The sequence below is a fragment of the Chinchilla lanigera genome, unplaced genomic scaffold (assembly GCF_000276665.1).
Source record: "Chinchilla lanigera isolate Chin_1 unplaced genomic scaffold, ChiLan1.0 scaffold00025, whole genome shotgun sequence".
NCBI lineage: Eukaryota > Metazoa > Chordata > Mammalia > Rodentia > Chinchillidae > Chinchilla > Chinchilla lanigera.
In genome coordinates this window covers 5682802-5707243 of record NW_004955426.1, presented here as the reverse complement: position 1 = coordinate 5707243, position 24442 = coordinate 5682802, and the positions used below count along the sequence as shown (strand labels likewise).

The window sequence follows — 24442 nt, the reverse complement described above, 5'->3', positions numbered from 1 at the left end:
CCGCGCGCGTGTCCGGCCGCCGCCGACGTGGCTGGGGAGCAAGGGCCTGCAGGCGTGGGCGGCGCGCGAGGTGGGGCCCCGGTTTTGCTCACTCGGGGGGCTCGAGCTGCTCCTCCAGCGCGGGGGAGCGGCGGGCGGGGCTGGGACCGGAGTTGGAGCTGGAGCTGGAGCTTGCACTTGCGCCCCAGCCTCGGGACGTGCGCTCGGACCGGGTTAGGACCGCGCTGCAGAGTGCTGCCTGCCTCAGCCGCCGGAACGGGCTCGGGTGATGGGCTCTCCCTTCCCAGAGGGCTGGGTGTACGGGCTGCGCTCCGGGGGAGCACGGGGCAGCACGGAGGCACGGGCAGGTGCTCACGCGCCGCGCCCAGGGTGTGCGCCGCATGCAGAGCGGGGACCGGCCCGCGAGGGGCCCACGCTGCCCACCGCGGGCTTCCGGCTGGACACAGCGAGGCGCTTGGCCCCTCTGGGAAGGTCCACTGTCCCCTGTCCCAGTGTGACCTAGGGCTGCGAAAAGCCTTGGTCCGCGGTGTGTCCCGGTGGCCAGCTGCACCCCCGCGGGTGGCAGACCAGCGGATACCTCGTTACAGGGTTTCTTGAGCTCCCAGGTGGGAAGTAGACAAACACGAAAGAGACGCGGATCCGCGCGAGCAACGGGAAGCGTCTTGTGTTTGGTTTTCCGCGGATCGGTGTTGCGTTGGTTTCCTGAGACGGCTGTGGTTTGCCGGGGTCGCGGGTGTGGTGAGCCCCGAGCGCCCGCTGTCCGCCTTTCTGGAGCCCCCGACCCGTCCCGTCGGAGTCGCCCTGGCGCTGGCCGGGATGCGCCGCGCCGCGCGTGGCTCGGTCCTTTTGCCAGTGGGCCACGTGTTCCCGTGTTGGCAAAGTTTTCTTTCCTCACCTTACATTTTATCTCTTTAAAAAGTAACCGATAAAGTCCCAGCCGTTCAGAAGTTAGAAGGGAGAAAACTGTACACATTTTACAAATCTCTTGCACTTGCAGCTCGGGGCTCCCCATTCTCCTCCCCAGGGGAGGCGCTCGCGTCGTGCTGCTTATGTGTTTTATTCTGTGTAAGGAGGGAGGCACCTTGCGGGCTGTTGGTCTTCTAAGTAGATCTTGGAGGTCACCTTTCTCAGATAGGTAGAATTCTTTCGCAAGGACTTGGAAGTTACTTAACCTGTGTCCTGTAGAGACAGTTATTGCACGTAATTTTGTATGTGCAAATATTTTGTAGCACACATTTCCTGAAGGGAGTTACTGGGATCGATTGTTTATTGATTGATTGATTGAGACGGTTGCATAATGTAGTCTGGGCTGGCCTTGAACTCACTGTGTAGCACAGGCTGGCCTCGAACTCAAAGCGATACTCCTGCCTCAGCCTCCGGAGTGCTGGGATTACAGGGGTGCACCAGCATGCCTGGCTGCAAACTTGTTTTTTTTCTATGATGTGTTCTTTAATAGCATTTATTGAAAATAATGTGTTTTGCAGAAGTAATCAAAAGGCATACGAGTCTTCCTCAGGAGCGCTGGCTTCCATCCCTTGGCTTATGACTGAACACCAAGCGGGTGCCCGAGTCCAGCTTCTTGCTGGCCCTGTTTTATTACCCTGGGTGTGCCTCCGCGGCCTGTGCTTGCGTGTTCTTCCATGGAAGGGTGACAGCTTTGCTCTTCGAATTCTGAGGCACTTGCTGCTCATGGGTTATAGTGCATTGGGGTTTACATCTCACTTGTTTTTTTTTTTGGTGTGTGTGTCTTTTTGAGACAGGGTCTTGCTGTGCAGTTCAGGCTGGCCTGGAGCTCACTTTGTAGCCCAGGCTGGCCTCGAACTTGCAACGTTCCTCGTGCCTCAGCCTCCTGAGCGCTAGGATTACAGGCGTGTGCCACCATGCCTGGCTTCAGGCTGGCTTTGAGCTCTGTTTGTAGCCCAGGCTGGTCTCGAACTTGCAACGATCCTCGTGCCTCAGCCTCCTGAGCGCTAGGATTACAGGCGTGTGCCACCATGCCTGGCTTCAGGCTGGCTTTGAGCTCTGTTTGTAGCCCAGGCTGGTCTCGAACTTGAAATGATCCTCCTGCCTCAGCTTCCCCAGTGCTGGGACTATAGGCACCACCATGCCTGGCTACATCTCACTTCCTAATTTCACCAAACTATTGATGTTTTTTCTCCTTCTCTGTCTTTCAGGGCTTAAAACGTCTTCAAGACAAGTGTCTTTTTTTTTCTTTTTTAAAGTATGTATTTCTTTTCAGATGATGTTAAATTTCACAATACTCTGAACCCCAGGAACTCTAAAACTTGTATTTTCTGTGAAAAGCACAAAAAAGGTCAATGTTAGAAGGATGAGGAACCCAAATCTTGTCTTAAACAAAATTGATATCATTTCAGTTTTGGGGAAATTAACTTGTTCTTTTGTTTGTTTTCTGAGACAGGGTCTTGGTTTGTTGTTCAGGCTGGCCTTGAACTTAGTGTGTAACCCAGGTTGGCCTCAAATTTGTGGTGATCCTCCTGCCTCATCCTCCTCAGTCTGGGATTACAGTTGTACATCACTGTGCCTGGCTTTTTTGCTTATAATTTTGGAGTGATTTAGTGCCTGCACTGGCAGTTGCTTGCAAGAGCCTGAGTTTGCTGACATTTATTAGCTGCTCAGTATCTGTAAGCTTCTAGCTCTATGTATTAGAAAGACCACAGTTCAGACAGGGCTGTAGCCGAGGCCAGAATTCAAGTCTGGGTGAAGCAACAGTGGAGGATGATTCAGGCAAGGAGCTCTCATTTTGCTCAGGTCCGGGGACATTGGCATTGCGGATGGAACAGATCATGTGTCCTCAGAAAAAGGTCATGCTGAAACCAGGTGTGGCGGCACTCGCCTGTAATCCCAGCACTCAGGCTGAGGCAAGAGTGCAGCCATAAATTGGAGGTCAGCCTGGCTCACGTGATCTTCCTGCCTCAGCCTCCCGAGTAGCTGGGACTACAATGTGTGCCACAACATCTAGAAGTTTTTAAATGTGCAGAACTGAAGAGAATTGATTAGGGACACAGGCATAGGAGAGAAAACTACAAAAAAAATATTCTTTAATCAGACACACACAGACATACTATGCATTCTTACCTATATTTATGAAAAATGCTCAGGTATGAGTAAAGGTGAAAAAACTGATATTCACTCACAGGTCAGAGGAATTTGATAAAATACAGACTGCATATGGTGCCTACCTCAAAAATCAGGGTTTCCAGAACTGAAAGGGATTGAGCTACTGGGGTTCAGTAGCCCTGTGCTGGGCAGGGCTCGCTCTGTCTTTCTCATTTTACCAATGAGAAACACAGTTTACATGTTTTTTTCTGAATTTTAAATTTTATTTATTTAGAAAAATAACTACCATAGCCTTACAGAAAAAAAAAAAGCCACACACACAGAAAAACAAATAGGATAAACATTTTGACAGTCTCTCTCCTTTTTTTTGTTTTTTTTCTAGTACCAGGAATCGAACTGACGACCTCGCGCTTGCCAGGCAGGCGCTGTACTGCTGAGCTAAATCTCCAGCCCGGACAGTCTCTTTCTCATGCCTGCCCCTGGCTAGCTGGTGTCCTCTCCAGGGGCAGGCAGTGTTACGGTTGTGAGCACAGTGTAACGTGTGTGAACTCAATGAAACTGAAAATACGAGTTGGTTCTTGTTAGTAGATAATCATCATTTGTGGGTTACTGACAATACACAGACGGTACATATACAGTCAGCTGTACGTAGGCATCCAGTCACAATGGCGATCAAGATCTAGAATATTCCAAAAATATTCTAGAATGTTCTGGAGTATTCCAGAACCTTTTAGATTTTTTTAAAAAAGAATATTCTATTTTATCATTCCATTGATTTTTTTTTTTTTCAGGGTTTCCTCTTCCTGTTAATAATCCACTTCCGAGGAACTGATCTGCTTTGGGTCACCGTAGACTAGACTTGCAATTTGCATAGTATGATGTCTTTTGTGCCTGGTTTCCTTGCCTCAGCATGGAGGGTTTTTTTTGTTGTTGTTTGTTTTTTTTTTTTTTGAGATAGCTCAGGGTGGTCTTGAACTCACTTTGTAGCCCAGGCTGGCCTCGAAGTTGTAATGATCTTCTTGCCTCATCCTCTGGTGTGCTGGGATTACAGGAGTGCACCACCGTGCCTGGCAGCATTGAGTTTTGAGATTCACCCTTGCTGTGTCCGTCAGGTTTTTGTGCTTTTCATTGCTCTGTCGTATGCCACTTCAGGCGTGCACCGTAATTTGGTTCTCCGTCTGCAGGGTGATGTTTCTTGGAGTGGTTTCCATGGTTGCCTGTTACTATCACGGCTGTTGGTGCAGTTGAGGTCGGAATCTTGGTGTGTAGTGTCAGGTTTGGGGGAGGAAGGACTGAGCTCTGCCCCATGTCCAGGGCTGCTTGGTGGCTGTGGACCGGCAGGACATGAAGTGCGGTGCTCCTTGCCCGTGTCTTCTCGCTGGTCTCGTCCTTGACGTGTACTGGCTTGTGCCACAGCCCTTCCTGGGGACGCGCTGCCTCTACAGCTGCTCTGGGGTCTCCAGGCTGCGGCACTGAGCAGTCTGAAAGGCTGAGGGCACCTGCTAGGGCCCTGGAGCCCTGTCTGCAGAGGTGGTTCAGAAGGCGGCGGCTCTGCCTCCCCCTAGGGGCCCAGTGCCCCTTCTCGCCTGGCGTGGTGTCCTTGCTGCTCACCTTTGAGCAGATGGCCTCCGGGCTGGTCCTGGCGGTGGCAGCCCGTCCGCACCACCAGGCGTGGTTAGAGGTGCTTGAGCCCCACCTGCCCTGCCGAAAAGGAGACACGGGGCTTCCCAGGCTGTGAGGTGATCTGACAGAGCCGTGGGTTCACCCGGTGCTGGAGCTCTGTTCTCCATAAAGCAGTGCTTCCAGGCAGGAGCATCCATGCATGCACTTGGGAGGCTGAGGCAGGAGGACTGCCAGGAGTTCAAGGCCAGCCTGGGCTACATAGTGAGACCTTGTCTCAAAAATTCTCCTTCTATTGCTCCCTCTCTCTCTCATCTTCTGTCTCTCTTTCTCTCTCTCTCTTCCTGTAACACTCCCCTTGTTGGACATCTCCAGCTGGTACATATTTTCTTTACATTGATTCAGGCGGCCTCCTGGTCATTTACACCGCAAGAGTCCTTTCTCTGGTGTCAGGGTTCATTCTGTTCTTGGTCCCAGTGGAGTCTCCCCAGGCTCCATCCACTTCACGTTCCTGGTGCCCCATGGATTCTGCCGGACGCGCTCCTTTCTCTGTGTCCCAGTGTTTGAGGACAGCCTGACCAGTTACACCCTCCCTTGTCATGTGCTCCAACATTGAATTTCTTCATCCACTTGACAGTGACTCCCCTGCAGTTTTAGTAGTTCGTCAAAATGTAATCATCACAGTCACTATAAAGCATGGATGGCAAACCTTTTAGAGACCAAGTGCCAGACTGCAACCCAAAACCTACTTCTTCTTTGCAAAGTACGATGCCACAGTTAAACCCAAATACTGAGGTGTTAGTTTAGAAAAAACAATTCACACATTAACATCTTTTGTCTTAAAGGAAAAACAGAGGGACTGGGGATTCAGCTCAGCGGCACAGCGCCTGCCTGGCAAGCGCAAGGTTGTGAGTTCAGTTCCCGGTACCGGACAAAAAAAAAAAAAAGAAAAGAAAAACAGGATAACACGCGTGCCGTAGGTTTGCCACTGCTGTTATGAAGGATGTTCACATAGCATCTCATTGAAATCTCACATCAGCCTGGGGAGGTTGTATTGCCCGTGTTACACAAAAGGAAACTGATGCCCATGGAAATTAACTGGCCTGTCACCAAGACTTCAACCTGTTCTGCCGAATAGGATATTTTTGGTACTGGAAGTTACGCTGCATTTGCCCGTCTGCGGGGGTAGCCAGTGGAATTTGGTGCCCGTAAACCATGGTGCATATAAAACCACGGCTAGGGTGACTCAGGAAGTGCACTTTTGGTTATGTTCTGTGGAAACATAAATGCCAACATCCCCATGTGGCTGTGGGTTCCTGTGTCAGCATGCACGGCCCTAGGTGGTGGCATAGGCTGGGCCAGGAATCCACATCTATGTCCGTAAATCCAGTTTTTTACTACCATTCCCTGTGTAAAGAGCAGCTGGAGGGAATTAAGACCTAGGAGTTTCTTTTTTCTTTTTTTGTTTTTTTTTTTTTCCGGTACCGGGAATTGAACGCACGACCTCGCGCTTGCCAGGCAGGCACTGTGCCACTGAGCTAAACCCCCAGCCCCGCGACCTAGGAGTTTCTAATATCCCAGAGTTGCGCTTTATGATTCCAGCTTCATGATTCCATAGAGTGAGGGTCATTATTTTGGGGGACGGTTGTGTCTCTCTTCTGTCATGGACTGGTCCAGCCATGTGTCCTGCCTCAGGTCTGTCCCCTCCGGTGGGTGGCTGTCACACATGTGTCTGTGCCAGGTCCTCCTGGTGCTGGGGTTTGGGGTAGACCAGAAGCCCAAGGCCTGAACTTGTCTCTGAGAATTTTCCCTCTGGTCCAGGAGACCAGCTGGCCCCATGCATTGATGGAGACAGTGAATTACAGCTGTGAGTCTCGTGTCACGGTCTCCAGGGCTTCATAGCTTGGCACAGAGTGGAGATCAAGGGCTGTGGAATGGCTGATGAAGGCGTCCTGCAATGTATTGTACAGACTTAGAAGAAGGAGGCAGTTCTCCCAATGAGACGAATGGCCAGGCCTTCACATTGGCCAAGTGCAGGAAGACACGAACGGGGAGACTCGCCTGACTCTGCCTGTTTTAGGGAGCAGAAAATGGACCTAGGCTGTCCACGCTGGCTCAGGACCTGAAAGGTGGAGGATCGCAACTCACCGAACTGACCCGATCTCAGTGCCCTTCCAAGCGCTTGCAAACTACAGAGGCCTCTGCTGACCGACAGCAGCTCTGCCCTTTCTCAGTGAGTTTTCAGCTGAGGGCTGCAGGCGGCTGTCTGTGAGCCTTGTGGAGGCTGTCCTACAGAGTCCCCCGCCTGGGAAACGCTGGGACTCCAGAAACAGGGCCCTTTGTGCCAGGTTAATGCCTTTCTTGAAACGCACCAGGCTTTCCTCTGTGCTGCAGCAGCTGTGAACCCCGGGGCCGACTTTTAATGTGAATTTGGTGATTTTGCACAATCTTACGGCGGCCCTTTTGGGGTGTGGTGGACTGACAACTGGTGGTCAACTTGTAACACCCAGCTGAACTAAGTCAGCGTGGTGCTGGGTGTGGGGGGCTGCCTGAGGACTGTTCCCAGCAGCACAAGAGGCAGACCTGGACAAGAAGGAGTGAGGCTATTGGGAGCTGGTAGAAGCTGCTAGGTGCTGTTAGAAGCTACAAGGAGTTGTTGGCTCTCTTGGAAAGGAGCTTGTCATGCTGGCTTTCCTGATGAACTCGGCTGTTTTCATCCCGAGGAGCTTGGGACCTTGTTGTTGCTGAGAATGGCTTCAGCTCACTTTGGGGGAGCTCTGGTCCTCACTCTGAGCTTCGCTTCTTGGCTCCAGAGGGGAAGATGGTGCCCTGCTCAGGCTCCTGTAGAAGCTTGTCATATTGGTTTTCCTCAGCTGTCCTGATCATTGGAGGAGCTCGGGACCTCACTGTTGCTGAGGATGGCTCTGGTACTTTTCGGGGGTGCTCTGGTTCTTACTTTGAGCATTGCTTCCTGGCTCCAGTGCAGATCCCTCAGCCTGTTGGCACAGATCCTTCATCCTGCTGGCACAGACTTCCTGGATTCCACCGCTGACCTTTGGGCCTTCTCAGTGCAGATCCATGAAACAGGCCTGCATGGGACATTGCTATAGGCTCTAGGCCTCCACTTGGACTTGTGGGAGGCATTGTTAAGGGCTCTAGGTCTTCAGCTGAGCTCATGCAGGACATTGGTGTGAGATCCAGGCCCTCAGCTGGATTCTTTGGTCTTCAGTGTGCGGACAGATTTCCTGCATTTTGTATGATTCTTTGGGTGACTATTATAAATAATCTTATAAAATATGTGATCTGTATTATGTTGTTCCCCTTGCAATCCCTGAACCACGAGATGGGGTGATAACTTCCCCTCCGCTTTGGCGTGCTCTTCTGCCTGTTTATCCTGTTGCTGTAGCTGCGTGCTCCTGAGCCGCAGCGGATCCAGCGAAGATGGATAACTGAGGTGCGCCCTGTTCCTAGTGGCGAGGATGTAAAGGAGACGGAGTCACAGTCCCGCCCCTGGGAGAGCAGCTGCCAAGGAGCAGGGATCCCCGTGCAGGATGCTGAGCTAACCTGTCCCTTGGGGGCCCGGAGTGACGGGTGCTGTGGTTTGCATATTGCCCCAATTCCTGTTTTGATAAGTTAATCCTCAGATTTAGACTTTTTTTTCCTGTCTTTTAGAGACAGGGTCTCACTATGCAGTTTAGTCTGGCCTTGGGCGGACTCTGTAGCCCAGGCTGGCCTCGAACTCTCAATGATCCTCCTGCCTCAGCCTCCCAAGTATTGGGATTACAGGCGTGGGCCACCATGCCCAGCTCCAGATTTAGAGTCTTGATGAGACTCAGAGATGCTCCCGAGGGTGGGACCCCGAGTGCATCAGTGCTGTGATAAGAAGGGAAAGACACCCAAGCTGTCTGCCCTGCGTCCCACTCGAGCCCTCAGTGGGTGCTGGTGCCACTCCCTTGGACTTCCAGTTTCACAAAGTCCAAAATAAATCTGAGTGCCTTACAGAGGGGATTCTGTTACAGCAGCAGAAAACAGCCATACACAGGCTGTGAGGACTGCGGAGGAGACAGGGTGTTCATCAAGGAAGAGGATCGGTGCATATTGAGTAGCTGTCCCGTACTAGGTGCTCGGTACATTGATGGAAGTGTGGGCAGGGTGCACAGTAGTATTAATAAGTATCTTTATATCTAGGAAGAAACAGATTAAAAACAGATACAATGGGGTCTGGTAGTGTAGACCTGTAATACCAGCACTCTGGAGGCTGAGGCAGGAGGATCGTTGCTAGTTTGAGGCCAGCCTGGGCAATATAGTGAGTGAAGGCCAGCTGGAGGAACATAGTAAGACCCTCTCTCAAAAAACCAAACCAAACCAACCAACCAAAAAAACCAAACCAACCAAACCCCGCAAACCAGAGAGATACAGAAACAGAGAGAGAGAGACAGAGACAGAGACAGCGACAGCAGAGGAGGGGAGGGGAGTGTGGTTTTATGCAAATTTCCTGAGGGTGAGGGTGGAAAGAGAAAGGCCTGGCCCGATGTATGAAGATGTTACTATGAGATTTTGCAGAGAAATTGGACTGTGTCCAATAAGCAATTTCCATCTGTCACCCTAAAATAAACACCATCGTTTCCTCCCTTTCTTTCAAGACCTTCGTTAAAAGGCAGCAAGGAATAAAAACGGCAGCAAGGGTTTATTGCGTGTCCTGGTCGACTGTTCTCGGTGAGGGTCACTGAGGGAGCAGCAGCTGGGGCTGTGGGACTGCAGGGAGCTGCCGGAAGTCACTGTGGGGAGGGACTCCGCCGATGTGTCTCAGCATGGGTTGGGTGTGTTGGCCCAGGCGGCACAGTTTGGACATTGCAGGGAACATCTGTAGGGGACAGTGCTTGCCAGGGGACGGCGAGGAGACTGGTGACCTGGAAGAGTATCTCGCAGAGGGGGTCCCCAGGGAGTCCCTGCCTGAAGCCAGATGACAGCTGCTGACACCAGCTAGCGCTGGACTCACAGTTGTGCCTGCCTGGCCTTTTAAGGAGCTGCTCCTTTTTTGTTTGTTTGTTGAGACAGGATCTTGGGCGGGGGATATAGCTCATTACACAGCGCCTGCCTGGCAAGCACGAGGTCCTGAGTTCAATTCTCAGTACCAAAAAAAAGTGCATGACTTTGAGACAGGTTCTGGCTGTATGGTCCAGGCTGGCCCAGAACTCACAGGGGTGTTCATGCTTCAGCCTCCCAAGTGCTGGGATTATAGGTGTGCTATGATATTTGTCCTTGCAGCTACCCTGGCTAAGACACCCCCTCTCTGCCTGGTGGCTGGGCTCCGAGGGTAGGGGGAGATGGGCACAGCCATTGTCGGGGTGTCAGGGGTACTGTGATCACCCTGGAGGGTGGATGTGTCCCCAGGGACCAGCTTGGGCCCCGAGGAAAGGCTCGAGGCTTTCCTGGGGAAGGATGTCAGCAAGGCACAGCCGGCTCTGCTTGAGAAGAGTGCTGCAGCAGGCCATGTTTTCCTGGCTTTGTTCAAGCTGGAGTAGCTGGGATTCCAGGCATAGGTTACTATAACTGGCTCAATGCGTATACTTACTTTAAATCAATCTTGGTGGTACTGGGAATTGAACCCAGTCTTTGCACTGAGCTACATCCTTGACACTTTTTTTTTTTTTTTTTGTCTTTTTGAGACAGGGTCTCACTGTGCAGTTCAGGCTGGCCTTGAGCTCACTTTGTAGCCCAGGCTGGTCTTGAACCGGCAGCAATCCTCCTGACTTAGCTTTCCTAGTACTGGGATTACAGGCATGCGCCACCACACCCAGGAACCCTTTTCATTTTTGAGACTGGGTTTCACCATGTAGTTGAGGCTGGCCTTGAACTTGCGTGATCCTGCTGCCTCAGCCTCCTGAGTGCTGGGATTGTAGGCATGCGCTGCCGTGCCCAGCTGGCTTTGCTGTATTTGACAAAAAGGATGTGGAGGCCGAGGATAGCTGGATAATTCGATCCGAGTGAGGATTCCAGCCAGGTGTCCTTGTGCTTTTGCCTGGTGGACCAGATGGTCCTGCAAGTGGAGATTGCAACACATAGGTGGCTCAGGATTCTGTCTGCTTCTCCCTGAGTCCCAGAGGCTGGGTTAAGTTGTATCTCAGATGCTCACCCTGCCTGCTTTCTGCTTTAGACAAAGAAGGCAGTGGATTTTTCCAAGTGGAATTTTGGCACCTCACGCCTGGCCCTCGGGGGCTCTCCCCTGCCACCGCCACTGTCGTTTCCATTTGAGGAGGAATTATCCAGGCGGGTGTGCATTTCCCTGAGCTGTCAGCTGGCCTCGTTTCCTATGTCACTTCCGTTTGGTGTGTGCCCTTCTGACCCAAGGGCAGCTCTTTGTCTGCAGGTAGCATGTCTTGGGGACTCTGGCTGTTCTGGACAGCTGAATGGTGTGGTGTTGTCTTTCTAGTGTTTTTGAGACAGGATCTTGCTCTGCAGTCTAGGCTGGCCTTGAACTTCTAACTATCCTCCTGCCTCAGCCTCGCAGGTGCTGGGATTACATCACACCTGGCTTTCTCTATAGACTTTTCTAAGTAATATTTTTAAAATGCTGTGTCTTGGTGTAGCAGTTTAAGACATGAATTCCTCCCTGTGCCCCAGTTCACGTGACGGCTTCCTGCCCGCCTCCACTGTAATTCTATCGCAGTTTTGGCTAAGCCCTTATTGTTCAGAGCTGAGCGAGGCAGAACCCCAGGTGACGTTTCCTTTCTCAAGGGAATCTCACTTCGCTGCCCCTGTTGGCACTTTGTTTACTAGTTAATCTTTTAATGGCGCTGTCATACATGGAAAATTCCCTTTGACAAAGGGCAACTGCCAGGCCCGGACGGTTTCCCTGATTTTTCCCCCGGTGGAGCAGTCCCTGTCTGAGCCCCTGGGCTCCTCCTCTGGGCCTTCCTGAGGGTCCCCAGGCCTGCTGTCCACTGGAGACATCCTCATCTTCTCTTCTTTCCTGTTGTCTCTGATAGGCCTGGCCCCCGGTGGGGTCAGGAGAAAGTCAGTGTGTCACTGCAGAGTCCCCACTTCCTCTCTTGGGTAACACTCACAGGAATTTCAGGTTGGTTTGTTCCTTGTTTTTATTACGAACTCTTTCTTGCTGTCCCTTGTGCCCCAGGGACACCTTCTTGCTTTGTGAGGACAAAGGACGTGTGTGTTATGGTTTGGGGGACATTGCAAGTGAACAATATAATACAGGACACATATTTTATAAGATTATATATAACAGTCACCAAAGAATGCATCCAGACAGAAACCATAACAGTGTGCTTCGGGAGCTCGGTGCTGCCAATTGCTGCTGGGCTTGGTTTGCAATCCTGCGTTAAGAATGGTTTTCACTGAGAAATCATAGTGGGGCCTCTTGTCTTCTTCCTTGCTTCTTGTGTTGCTTTTGAGCAATGCCCCATCTCTTGGATGTGACTGTTCTCTTCTCTGGAAGCTTCTGGAAGCTTTTTTTTTCCCTTTTCGAGACAGGGTTTCCCTATGTCGTTCAGGCTGGCCTTGAACTCACTTTGTAGCCCAGGCTGGTCTCGAACTTGCAGCCATCCTCCTGTGTCAGCCTCCTGAGTGTGGAATCATCTCTCATGGATATTCTGATATTTTGTAATACAGGCCTCTCTGCCTTTTTAAATGTACTGTTCCAGGCTTTATGAACCTTTTCTCATCTGGAAACTTGTGTGCTTCAGTTCTGGAAACATTTTTAAAGCTAGTTTTTGATTTTCTTTTCTTGTACTTTTCTTTTTCCTTTTGTGGAAATATTACTGCTCAAAGACTGGACTTTTTGAATTGCTCCTGATTTTCTCAGTATTTGTTTCTGTTTTCATCTTTGTTTTCTATTCTCACAGAGGGATTCTTTGATCTTTCAGTGACTTCAAATTTATTGTCTCAGTTTTAGATCTAAGGCGTTTCTGTTTCCCCCATTTTTGATTTTCCTTTTTGGAATGCGCTTGTTTTGGTTCTTGCATTTTGGGTTCTTGGATTTTTATGCTCCTTGGGGACAGACGGGATGGTTTATTTGAGGTCTTCTTATATTTGTTCTGAGTTCCTTATGGCTGTGTGCTGTGAGCCCTGTGAGGTGTTGGAGGTTTTCCTCAGGTGTAAGAAGTGGCCCTTCAGTTCCATTGCTGTTTCACAGTTGTGGACCCCCAGCAGATGAGCTGACGCCCGTGTGGGGGACAGGGCCGGGAACAGAGCAGGGGAGGAGCAAGCGGGGTCCTCCTCAGGATGCTGGCTGACACCAGGCCCCAGCCCCCTTTTCACTGTGGTTCCGTACCCCTCTTCCCTTCTACGCCGGTCCATTTCAGAGTCTCAAGTCCCACTTTCTTTAGAGAACAATCCCCAGTTCTTGGGGTTTTTTTGTGTTTTTGTGAGACAGGGTCTCATTATGTAGTGCAGGCTGGCCTTGAACTCATGCAGCCTAGGCTGGCAGCAGACTTGTCCAGACCTCCTGCCTTAGCCTCCCGAGTGCTGGGATCTCAGTGTGCGCCGTCACCCCCGGTGACAACCCCATCTGTCAGGGGTGGTTGAGGTCCCTCTCTTGCGCTGCAGGGCGGTGGTGAGATCTGAAGCGCCGAATGTTTATTTTGCAGATTGTCAGCTCTTGCCATCTCCCCGTGCCTTTTCCTTTGTGTAAACAAAGGACACATGGGTGTGTTTCCTCCATGACTGAGTCACTTACCGTTTTCTTTTTTTAAACCGTACTGAAGATTGATCGGAGCTACATCCTCAGCCCTTTTTATTATTTTGAGACAAGGTCTTCTTAGGTGACTGAATTTCCCAGGCTGGGGCTCAAACTTGTGATCCTCTTCCCTCAGCGGGTCAGAGCGCTGCAGTGACAGGAGTACAGCCGCACATCCAGCCTCCCCTCTCGGGCTTTAGCCTCCTCTCTGGCTTGAGAACTCTGCTGACATCGCGGTTGTTGGCTCCTTCCCTGTTCTCCTTTTGTCTCTGGCATGCATCTTTGCTCTACCTCCTTTGCTTCTGGCTGGTCAGTGGAAGGGAGAACGTGCGTGTGTGCGTGTGTGCGTGCGTGGGTAGTTGCGTGCTGACCAGTCAGCGTGCCACGCCCACCCACGACCCATCCTTCCCGCCACCTTCCTGGGTGTGGCACTGCCCGGTCCAATCCTGCAGCTGTGGATCTCTGCATCGTGTACTCAGTAGATTCTTAAGAACTGAATGGGCGCAATTGCAGTGACTCGTCCCAGCTTTTCTACCCATCACCTCCCGACTGCTGTGATTATGGGAGGAAGTAGGTGTGCATGTCCTCTGCTTACTTCCGGTTTCTACTCTGCGCCCATTTTCATCCCCAAATATTGGCTGTGTCCTTATAAGAAATCCTGCTCAATCCAAGTGCAGCACTTCACAGGTTTTCAACTGAAAGTTGGTTTTATGGTAATTGTTTCAATACACATCTAGGTTTTCGCAAAGTAAAACATTCATGAACAAGAAGGTATATTTGATCTTAGCTAACGTGTTTGTTTTTGTTCTTTTCTTTCTTTTTTCTTTTTTTTTTTTTTTTGAGACAGGGTCTTGCTCTGTAGCCCAGGTTGACCTTGGACTCTTGATCCTCCTGTCTCAGCCCATGTGCTGGGATTATAGATGTGTGCCATTGTGACCGGATTTTAGTTAGTTTCACTAGCATGAGAATGACATTTTCTTTTTTTATTTTATTTTATTTTATTTTATTTTATTTTTGGTACTGGGAATCCAACTCATGACCTCAGGCTTGCCAGGCAAGCGCTTATGCCACTGAGCTATATTCCCGAGAATGACATTTTCTTCAGCATATTTTTTCACAAACATTTTAAGCCCCAGTGTTGTGGCACACACTTATAATCCCAGCACTCAGGAGGCTGAGGCAGAAGAATCACTGCGTGTGCGAGGACATGCTGGGCTACATAGTGAGTTCACGGCCAACCTGAACTGCATAGTGAGACCCTATCTCAAACAAACAAATAGTTTTACCTTTAAAAATAAACTAAACAAAAGGAGCATGAGTTGGTGAATGAAGTTTCCCTCAGCATCAAACTCTGAATCCTGGATATTTTTGGGCGACTTGGACATGATGTTGAATTCTAAGGGACAGTAGGTCTGGGTGATTTGGCAAGGACTGTGCCTGCTGGGGGCAGGGGACAGGGTGTGTGTGGGGGGCAGGATGGTCCTGGTCCCTCTTACAACCCTGTATCCACCAACATCTGTGGATTTTAGCCTTTAAAGGCTCTTGGGAGCTGCAAGAAGTAAAGTGGCAGGTGCAATTTGGTGCGGGACCTTGGGGAACATGTGCTGAGACTGGTACTGTGGGGACAGACATCCTTCAGTGGCACTTGCTCGAGGAGGTCCCGCTTCTTCTAAGTTTTGAATGATGAATAGGAGTCATTTGGATGAAGGTGAGGAAGGTTTCCCAGGCATACAGTGTAGCCAGTAGTCATAGAGATATGTCAGGTAGAAGTCAGTGTGCTAGACACCAGAGATACCATGTCTCCTTCCCTTGTAAAATTCACCATCTGGGGAAGAAACTCAGGTAAAAGAGCCTTTATTACTCAGCCTTCCCATTGTTGAGGAAAAATACCTGACCCTGCTAACTTGTGGAGAGGCTTAATTGGGCTCATGGTTTCAGGGGTTTCAGTCCATGGTAAGCTGGCTCTAAAGTAGAATCATCATGGTGGACAGGTGTGGCAGAACAAAACTGCTTAGTTCATGGCACCTGGGAAGCAGGACATAGGGGAAGAAGGACAGAGAAGGATACCTTCAAAAGGCAGCCCCAGTCACCCATGTCCTCCAGCTAGGGCCTTCCTCCTGACAGCACATTCAGCTATGAACAGAAGTAAATTGATCCATTGATGACTATTGCACCCTTGTGATCCCATTACCTCTCTAGGAGTCTCTTTAGACCAGTCAGGGTGATGCTTAAGCTTAACTGGCACATGTCCTTCCAGGATGTTCTCATCAATGCCATGCTAGAGTCTGTAGGAGGGGCAGTCATGATGGCTGGTAGTCATGAAAGCCTAGAGGAAGAAGATGGGTTACCTGAGCCCTAAAGCATCAGTGGAAGTTGGCCAAGTCAGTTGTTTCAATCCAGTGAAGCAGTATGTGCAAAAGTTCAGAGAAAAGGGACTGTATTAGTCAAATTTCCTGTCATTGATGCCCAATACCCTCAGTTTAAAGGAGGAGGGATTTAATTTGGTTGTGGTTTTGGAGATTCAGTCCATGGTTGGCTGGATTCAAGGCTAAGACATTATGGCCAAAGAATGTGGCAGAACAAGTAAAGATGCTTAGTTCATGGTAGCAGGAAGTAGAACAGGGGCACAGTCCCGGAGAGGAGTGGCCCAGAGACCAGCTACAGGCCCCAAGGTCACACTTGCATAATCCACTCAGACCCATTCAGGAGTGTGCTTTTCTAATTTCCTCAGAGGCTCCCGAGTCAATCCGTTAGACACAGTCAAATGTAACCACTGCAGGGCACCAGTAGGGGGAGGGCATGGGGAGGAGGTGAGGCGCAGCAGGAGATGAGGTAGTAAAGACAGCAGCTATGAGGTATCTCCACCATGGAGCAAAGGGAGGTCCTCAGGGCGGGTAGGGGCAGGGGTTTCGGTCCACGGTCAGAGTAGTTCCCCATCCTTCAAACAAGGGGATGGTAGCTGGAAGGATGGGGTGAGGTGGAGAGGAGACGACCTACACCTAGAAAATCCTTGGCCCTAGTCCAGGAACTGGGAGCCTTTCAGGCCAAGAGGGCATCATAGACAACCTGTGGGGCTGATGCGAGGCTGCAGAAATGCTTGAAGCAGTGAGGAGGGGTGTGGGAAACCATTTTGGTGTCTGAAGAGTGGGTGTGAGGAGGAAGTTTCCGGGGACCCATCAGGTTCCCCACAAGGACCCAAGATCAGCAATACCTGAGGTCTCCTGTGGGTGGGAGAGGCCACAGGGCAGTGTGGGCTGAAAGCCTTCTGGGTGGGGCCCTGGAATGGTGGCTGATGTCCTCCTGAGCCCGAGGCCCAGCTTGGCCTAGAAAGCCTCGTGTGAGGATCCTGGGGCTCCCTGAAGGGGCTCAGTCCCGTAGAAACATGCTTTTTATGGCACCAAGTTGTCAAGATTTTCGCTCTAGCAATGAAGACACTGTGATAGACCAGCAGTAATGTCATAATTGACAACCACTGTGCCAGAATTTTCAGCAGCTCACCATTAGGATCTCTGTGTATCGTAGGTAACAACTGAATGAGGAGGTAGGGATCGCTTCTGAGGTTTCACCCTGCTGCCATACAGAGACGGGGACTCGGAAGAGTGATGAGGCTTGCTGAGGCACGCTGCTCATGAGTAGCTGGGCTGCTTTACAGGTCGGTGGTTTGGCCCAGGGTTGTCCTTGAGTGTGTGCTGCTTGCTGTGCCCTGGAGCTGCAGTTGGCCGACCTACTTGTTCAGCATTCTTTACGTGGCACTTGGTGGAGATCTGTTTCTCTGTAGTTAATCCAACTACTGACTGTGAGTGCTGGTCCTTAGATAAGCAGAGAATCAGACTCTTGGGTGATCGTTTCTCCAACTTTAGATATTCAGACATTTCTTTTTGCTTGTTGTACTTGCCAGAACTGACGCTTGCCAAAAACCAAGCCGTGTGTGACTTTCAGTGCATTCTCTGGGTGAATAGAGTTGATTGGCATCCTGAGCCACGCCCTTTGGAGGCAGGCGGGAGGCTGTCCTGGCCGGGGCTTTGCTGAATTGTACTCGCTGGTGTTGGGGAGGTGGGGGTGGTTCAGGCCACCTGCCTGGCTTTCCCTGAACACTGTGCACTCCTAGAATAAGCCACATCTACATGAACCCAAGGCAGAAAATCATATCCTGGCCTTGGTAACCCAGCATTCAAAAACAATATCGTAACCTACACTGACCCGGATGTATCAAGTTGAAAGGATGTCACTGCTATTGACATTTTAGGCTGGGTTTGGAGCTTAATGTGACAGCAGTGCCAATTTCCCCCTGGCCAGCTTCCAGAAGCCACCTTGGCAGTTTTTCTTGTGTTGCACTAGTTTGGCAAGTCCAGGAAGAAGTGTGGGTGAAATGAGCAGATTTTAGCTGAAGAATCACAGGATGAATTGTTAAGTCACCTGCGACCCTGAGCTGCCCAGGTCTTCAAAGGTACTCACCCGAGTCCGGTATTCCAGGTACTCTGGGAGACACCTTTTCCGGTGATCAAGTTGCCTGAGCTCTGACCTAGGAAACCAGGTTGTTTTGTTGGCAGTGAAGCCCTTTCAAAAGAAAACATCCATGTGGGGAAACAAAAGCAGAGGGAACCTTTTGTTCTGGTTTCACCACCTCGTTTTATACATGAAGAAATGAAGTCCCGAGGACCTATAGTATTGAGTTCATGACATGACGGTGTGAGGCTCCTGACCTCTTTTGCAAACTCCCTGCTGCCTGATATTGAAACAGCGAGTGTGATGTAACGCAGGAAGCAAAATAAGAATGTTCCCAGCATGCCCTGAGAATCACTGATTGTGTTTTGTAGGTCAGTGCAGGAACTTGGCTGCGCTGATCCAGATACATCTCCTGAGGGTCTGGGGATGGCATATAGACAGGTGCCCCATCCTCCGCCAGGATGGCTGGAGCTTCGGGTCTCAGGCTTGGCTACAGACCTGAGGGTCCCTCCGTGCTTCCCTGACAAGTGAGTCCGCATTGGCCAGGAGGAGACGGGGAGCACTCTTTTGTGCTCCAGAACTGATTGGTGGCTTGTGGGCTCATGGGAGTGCAACCTTCTCTCAAAGACTGAGGCTGAGCCCATCCTGGAAAACCTTTCGTACCAGTAATGAATTCTTCAAAGGAACGCATTCACGCGCCCCTAACGGCAAGTCAACACAGACACGCACTGAAGCAGCAGCAAGACCTAGTGAGGTGGGCACGGCTGCTTTGATCGTTGTATTTGTTTTCATAAGAACTGCATGAAATCCCTCCAGAGCGGGGCTGAACTCGTCTCATTAAGCTCTTTCCTAGCTCTTGCATAAAACACAGAGTGTCTGTAAAAACATTTTATAGAGCCTCTATAAAAGAGCCGTAAAATCCAGAACTTCCTTGTGAAACAAAACGAGAATATAAAGACAAAGGCAAAAGATGGCCGTTGGAGCAGCAGCACAGTGTAAAAGCCGGGCGTGCAGACGGAGGCTATCCACGTGTGCCTGGCCAGCGCCCTGCCTGGAGAATTTCACCCAGGTCAGAGGTGGCTTCCTGTCCGAGGCTCAGGTGTTCATGATTTGTATGAACCCCACGTCTCTCTGCAGGTGGAGCCAGTGATTCATAGGCTGAAGGAGGGACATTGTGTGACACATGCCAGTCCTCCTACAGTCGAGTTCCTGTCGCCTGAATGAGTATGTCCTGCGTTACTGATGACAGTATGGAGACCTTACTTCATCTGTTTCTTCATGAGTGCATGTCTTCCTGGCATCCTTTTAAATTTCAGGTCCAGATACTTTCAGGGTACCTTCAAGAACTTTTGGAGTCAGTGTGGTGGTGGCTTGAGGCTAGCCTGGGATACCTAATGAGGTCAAGGCCAGCCTACATAGCAAGACTTTATGTCACCCACTCCTTGTTCCCCCAGAAGAGCCTGTCAGTCTAGGGCTCTCAGCTCGATTTCCTGTCTCACTGTGGTTCACCTTGGGACTGTGCTAGCCAGAGGGTCATCGCCAGATGTGGCCTTTTGACCACACTGCCATGAGCACAGATATACCTCTTTGCTTTGTAACTTACCCAATCTCTGGTGGTATGTTGTTAGCAACAGAAGAGACTAACACAGTGGGTTGGTGCAAGCCAAGCCTTCTGTTAAAGAAGTCGTCGTCTAAACGCGGGCCAGCCCTGCCCTCCGTGGTTTCCCAGTGTGTCTTCGGAAATAGATGCAAACTTTCCTGCTCCCTGTGTACTGTTTTTCAGTCACTCAAGCCATTACAGTTGTGATCATGTGCTTGGAGAAGACACAATGAACGATCACAGTTGACTACATGCATGGTCAGTGAGTGACGTTCGTCAGGTCATTCACTGGACAGAGACTGAACGAGCACACAACAGGCCCTCACTGAGCACCTGCTCTTGGTGGGCAGGGAAGGGCAGGCCTTGCCCTCCTGAGGTCGTAGTTTGCCACGGGAAACAGATGAGCAGGCAGGTGAACATCTGATGGAGGGAATCCGGAGAGGGAGCAGGAACCGCATGCTGGGGGAGCCCAGTTGGAATTCCGGCTGCCAGGAGCCTGGCTTGGGTTTCCGTGCTGGGTGTCTGCTGAGTGTGACCCCTGTGCTTGGGTTTGGAGCCAGGAACTCATGGCCATGCCTTTGCCAAGCCTTGGAGAACAAACGCCTTTTGCCAAAGAAGCCAGGTTTCACTTCTTAGAAATGACCGATGCCTTTTGGGTGTGTGGATTGAAAACGTTCTGATGTAGCTCTTTTGGGAACAAAATATAAATGAATGTTTACACTTTAAAACTTCATTACAGTAAAAGATACAATGCCACGAACCTCTTCCCAGTCCTCTCCTTTGCTCTGAGCACACCTGTCCCCTCATTCTGGCCACTTCCTGAAGCAGGCTTCGTTTTGTTTTGTGTTTTGAAATTTCGTAAGTGTAAACTCTTCATTCTTCCTGAGAATTGTAACCCTCCTCACACCAAGGTCTAGCAATTGCAAGTCCATTCTAAGGGAGGTTCTAAAGGCTGGTCTGGGTGTTTTCATGCTTGTGCCACATTTCGGTTGAGTTCTGCAGCGTTCATGTATTTTGCTTCTTTTTTTCCCTGTTCCCCTCCCCTCCCTTTAACCCCTTTCCCCTCCTCATTTACAAAAGCTTTGCTTCCATGTTTTCCCTTCTCCTGAAGCAGTTCTGGAAGTCCTTTCTCGTGAGTGTCTTTACGAGGTGTGATTAAAAAAAAAAAAACATGGCGTGGGAGGGGAAGGGGGAAGTAAAAAAGAATTAAGTTGTCTTATGTGCAGGTGCCAACTCCCCATGAGGAATGCATTCATTATGTACTGCAAACGTGTGCGAACAAAGATTAAAAAAAATACAGTGCATGGTGCTGCCAGCTGCCATCCCACGGCGAGTCAGGCTCATAAAAACATTACGATGTGTCCTTATCCACCTTATTTACTGAATCTGGCGCTGGGGAACTTTTGGCTTCTCCTCAAAGTCAAAATGACTACGAAAGGGAAATGTTTTGAATTGATTCAAGACATCAAGGCAGCCACACAGCCTTGCAACTAAAAACACTCTTGAAGGAGGACTTCCAGAACTGCTTCAGAAAGTGACAAGAACGATGGGATAAGTATGTAATGACTGTGTGTATTGTTTTGTTTTGAATTTTAAATTTTAAATTTTTTTTTGGTGTTTTTATGATAGGGTCTGGCTATCTAGTCCAGGCTGGCCTTGAACTCACTTTGTAGCCCATGCTGGCCTCTAACTTGTGGTGATCCTTCTGCCTAGTGCCGGAATCATAGGCGTGCATCAACATATCTGGCAATGTGTTTTGTACTGTAATAATTGTTTTAAAGTTAAATATTCACCGTAATTTTTTTTAAACACACCTTATATTTTTGGCATAAGATCTGTCCTGCTGGGCTTTTCTCTGTGATTACTTTATTTCTGAGCACAGCCTTGCCTCCTTTGCCTGCTTCTCTGCTCCAGGCACCTGGCATTGCATGGGCTGCATGGGCTGCATGAGCTGCATGGGCTGCAGTTATTTCTGGTTGAACTAAGGTATTTCTGTGGCTCCTGTTTCATGCTGAACAGTACAACTGTTAGGGAAAACAGATCAGACACGGGAAGAATCGGCACCAAGAAAGTTTAGGAGGCAGTTTATTACGCTAGTAGGCTTGATTGGGATCTCTCCCAAGGAGTCAGAGCCCCCGCACCTGCGGGGTTTTGGGACTTTTATAAGGAGAGCAAGCGGGGAGGTACAAAGGCAGATTTGATGCATCATGATTGGAGGATTGAGTGACATCATGGGTTGCTAAGGGAGTTTAAACATTTCAAGTTACATTGCAAGGCTGTCGGTTAAACAAACATGGGTTACACAAAGGAGTAAGTGTCCTGTTATCAGGCTTGTCTAGACATGTCCATCTGGTTTTGGTGGGCATTCTTGGCAGGCTTTAAAATTTTAATTACCCTTTTACAACCACAGAAGCCCTGTTGCTTGAGTGCAGAGTGTCCCGAGAAGCTGTCATTTTCACTCATTGAACTTCACTGGGGTCACTGCTTCTTGTCCCCACCTGGTTTCTCTGGACCCATAGAGCCGAGTGGTGCTGAATCTCAGGGGAGTCACCAGGAGAGGCTTGTGTGTGTGTTTGCTCGAGCTTGGCCAGGCCCTGCCGCAGGGCTGCTTGGTCTCCCTGGCACAAAGCTGTAAGCACATAGAAGTAGCATTTCTGGTAAACCTGTGTGGGTTTGTAAACAGGGTGTGTTAGAGGGAGAAGTTCTGGTCCCTCCTGTAACACTTGTAGTTATCGCTTCTCCTGTACCTCCTGTTTTATAGCTTTTGGGGGAACAGCAGAAAGTATTACAAACAAACATCCTTAGAGACTCGCTTTTAATCTGTCTGTCGGCGCTCAGAAGGAGCTTGGGATGGTGTCTGCAACATATACTTATTTTATAGGCTTGCTGGGCTGTATTGATCGATTTTCTATTCTAAGAAGAGACATGGAGTATTTCCCTGTGTTAGTCTGTCTTCTCCCATTAGGGAAGCATTTCTAGCTGGACGTTGTACACACTTGTGACCCCAGCATTCTGGGAGGCTGGGGTGGGAGGATTGCAAGTTCAGACTTAACCCGGCCAGTTTAATAACATAGCAAGACCCTGCCTCAAAAAAACCCCCCAAAAACCAAAAAACCAAAAAAAATGGCCAGGGATGTAGCTCAGTGTGAAGGCCTTGTGTTCAATCCACAGTACCAACAAAAAAACCTAAAAAATATTCCCCCAAGGATGAAATAACAAGTTTGTACCCTGAAGAGGTCATTTCTGAGGCAGCTTTGTGGCTGTCCTGCATCTCAGCTTTGCCCTGAGTTCTTTGGGCTGTGCTTCAACTTGAGTCATCTTTCCCTTAGTTTAGTTTATTCCTTTAGTTCATTCTCCCCTTGCCCAGTTTCCTTTTTTTTGTATTTATTCTGTGTTATAGTAGATACTTAAGCTTCCTGGGTTGGATTTAGGTACAGTAGAAATAGATGTTCACAGAGGCAGACTGTGTGTGTGTCTAGGGTAAGAGGTTTCCGGAGAGAGATGAAGTAGTGTCTAGTTAGATGAACCTGAAACCAGTGACTTGATCTTTCTGAGCTATGGTTTTCCTCATTTGCAAAAGAAGAACAATTTGAGTAATGCTGTCATCCTCTCAGAGAATAGCGGTGAGGCCCTGAGAGAGAGCACATCTCCAGTCCGTGGCCATCACCTGAAGAATTGTCAGCCATCAAAAGAGATTCATTCTAGGTTTACTCTAGAATGTTCTAGAACTGCAGAGTCTAGGAAACTTACCAGACTGGGTCCAGGAGGCAGCTACCAGTTTATCCTCACGCTCTGCGCTTATACACGGTCTGTCTGTCTCTCTCTCGCTGTCTTCTCTTTTAATGGAGCCATGGGAAAGAACCAGAAGGTGGTGTCCTACCTGGGGTGACGTAACACTAGCTCTGGCCCTGAGGTGGCCCTGACGCTCAGAGTCGAAGTGGGATGTGGCCACTGGCCCCAGGCCCAGAGTGGCTGTTTCTGACCTTTACTGTTAGTGACTGCCCTTTCCTGCCTCAGGTTTGGCCACAGACTAGCAGGCAGTCGCTGTGTCATACTCCACACACTGTGACCGAGGGGCCGCACCAGCAGCTGGAAGGATGTGGCCTCAAGTTCCTCTTCAGCCCCTACTCTGTCCCGGTTGGGACAGCGGCACCAACAGGGATTGTAGTCCTCAGCTTTGAGCTCCCCGTCCCTGGGCTGCCTTTCCTAGGGACAGATGCCCAAGGTCGTCACTGGTCTGTTCCCTGAATGGTCCTGGGAACTCTGAATGCATGGTTCCCTCTCTAGGCCTGGCTTTTGTATGACCTCTTGATCCTGTCAGCTTTGAATGAGAAACAAAGATGGGTGACGTTTTACAGAAATGGCTGCCGGCTACAGTGTTCCAGATGTTCAGGGACGTCTATGAGGGTCCCGGGACGTGGACAGAGAGCAGTGTTTGTCAGTGGTGTGACCAGGTCAGCCCTGCCCAGAGGTGCTACTTCACTGCGCTGAGGGAGGACGCTTGATCTTGGCCTTCAAAGAAGCGGCGCACTAGAATGGCACAGTTAACTACTTTATGCATTTTGTTTTGGCCCTTGGAAACAATTATATTGTGCTTCTCTGGGTCAGGTGTTCGTTTGGTCTAAAGTAGGGTGACCTTGGATTTCTCTGTCCAGACCTAAGTAGGTCAGGGCGCTGTGTCAGCCAGGAGCTTACGGTCTCCCTGATGTCCAGGAAGCAGTTCTGATCCACAGCTCCCTGTGTCTCGTTCAGCTGTTCCAGCCCTGGTCTGCTGTGTACTGAGTGTAGCAGCCTGAGAGAATATTTGCCTTTGCAGCGGGGAGTTTGGGAGGGGTCCTGAGCGTCATGGGGTGGACCGGGCAAGTCACAGGGCCCCTTAACCTTGACGTTGAAGTTGACTTTGGAGCAGGCGTGTGTGTGGTCTAGATGTTTGTTCTCATGGACTGAACTGTATCTTCCCCAGAGTCAAATGCTGAAGTCTCGACTTCCGGTACACCTCAGAC

At 50.0% G+C, this 24442-nt stretch overlaps 1 protein-coding gene across 1 annotated transcript in view; it reads left to right on the top strand.

Moving 5' to 3' along the window:
- Positions 1-19007: 19007 nt before the first annotated feature.
- Positions 19008-24442, top strand: part of Fam134b (family with sequence similarity 134, member B) — a 114030-nt gene continuing 108595 nt past the window's right edge. The window contains exon 1 of the mRNA XM_005386135.2: positions 19008-19063. Within this exon, the coding sequence (XP_005386192.1) occupies positions 19023-19063 (41 nt within the window). The 5' untranslated portion in view covers positions 19008-19022. The remainder of the gene's footprint in view (positions 19064-24442) is intronic.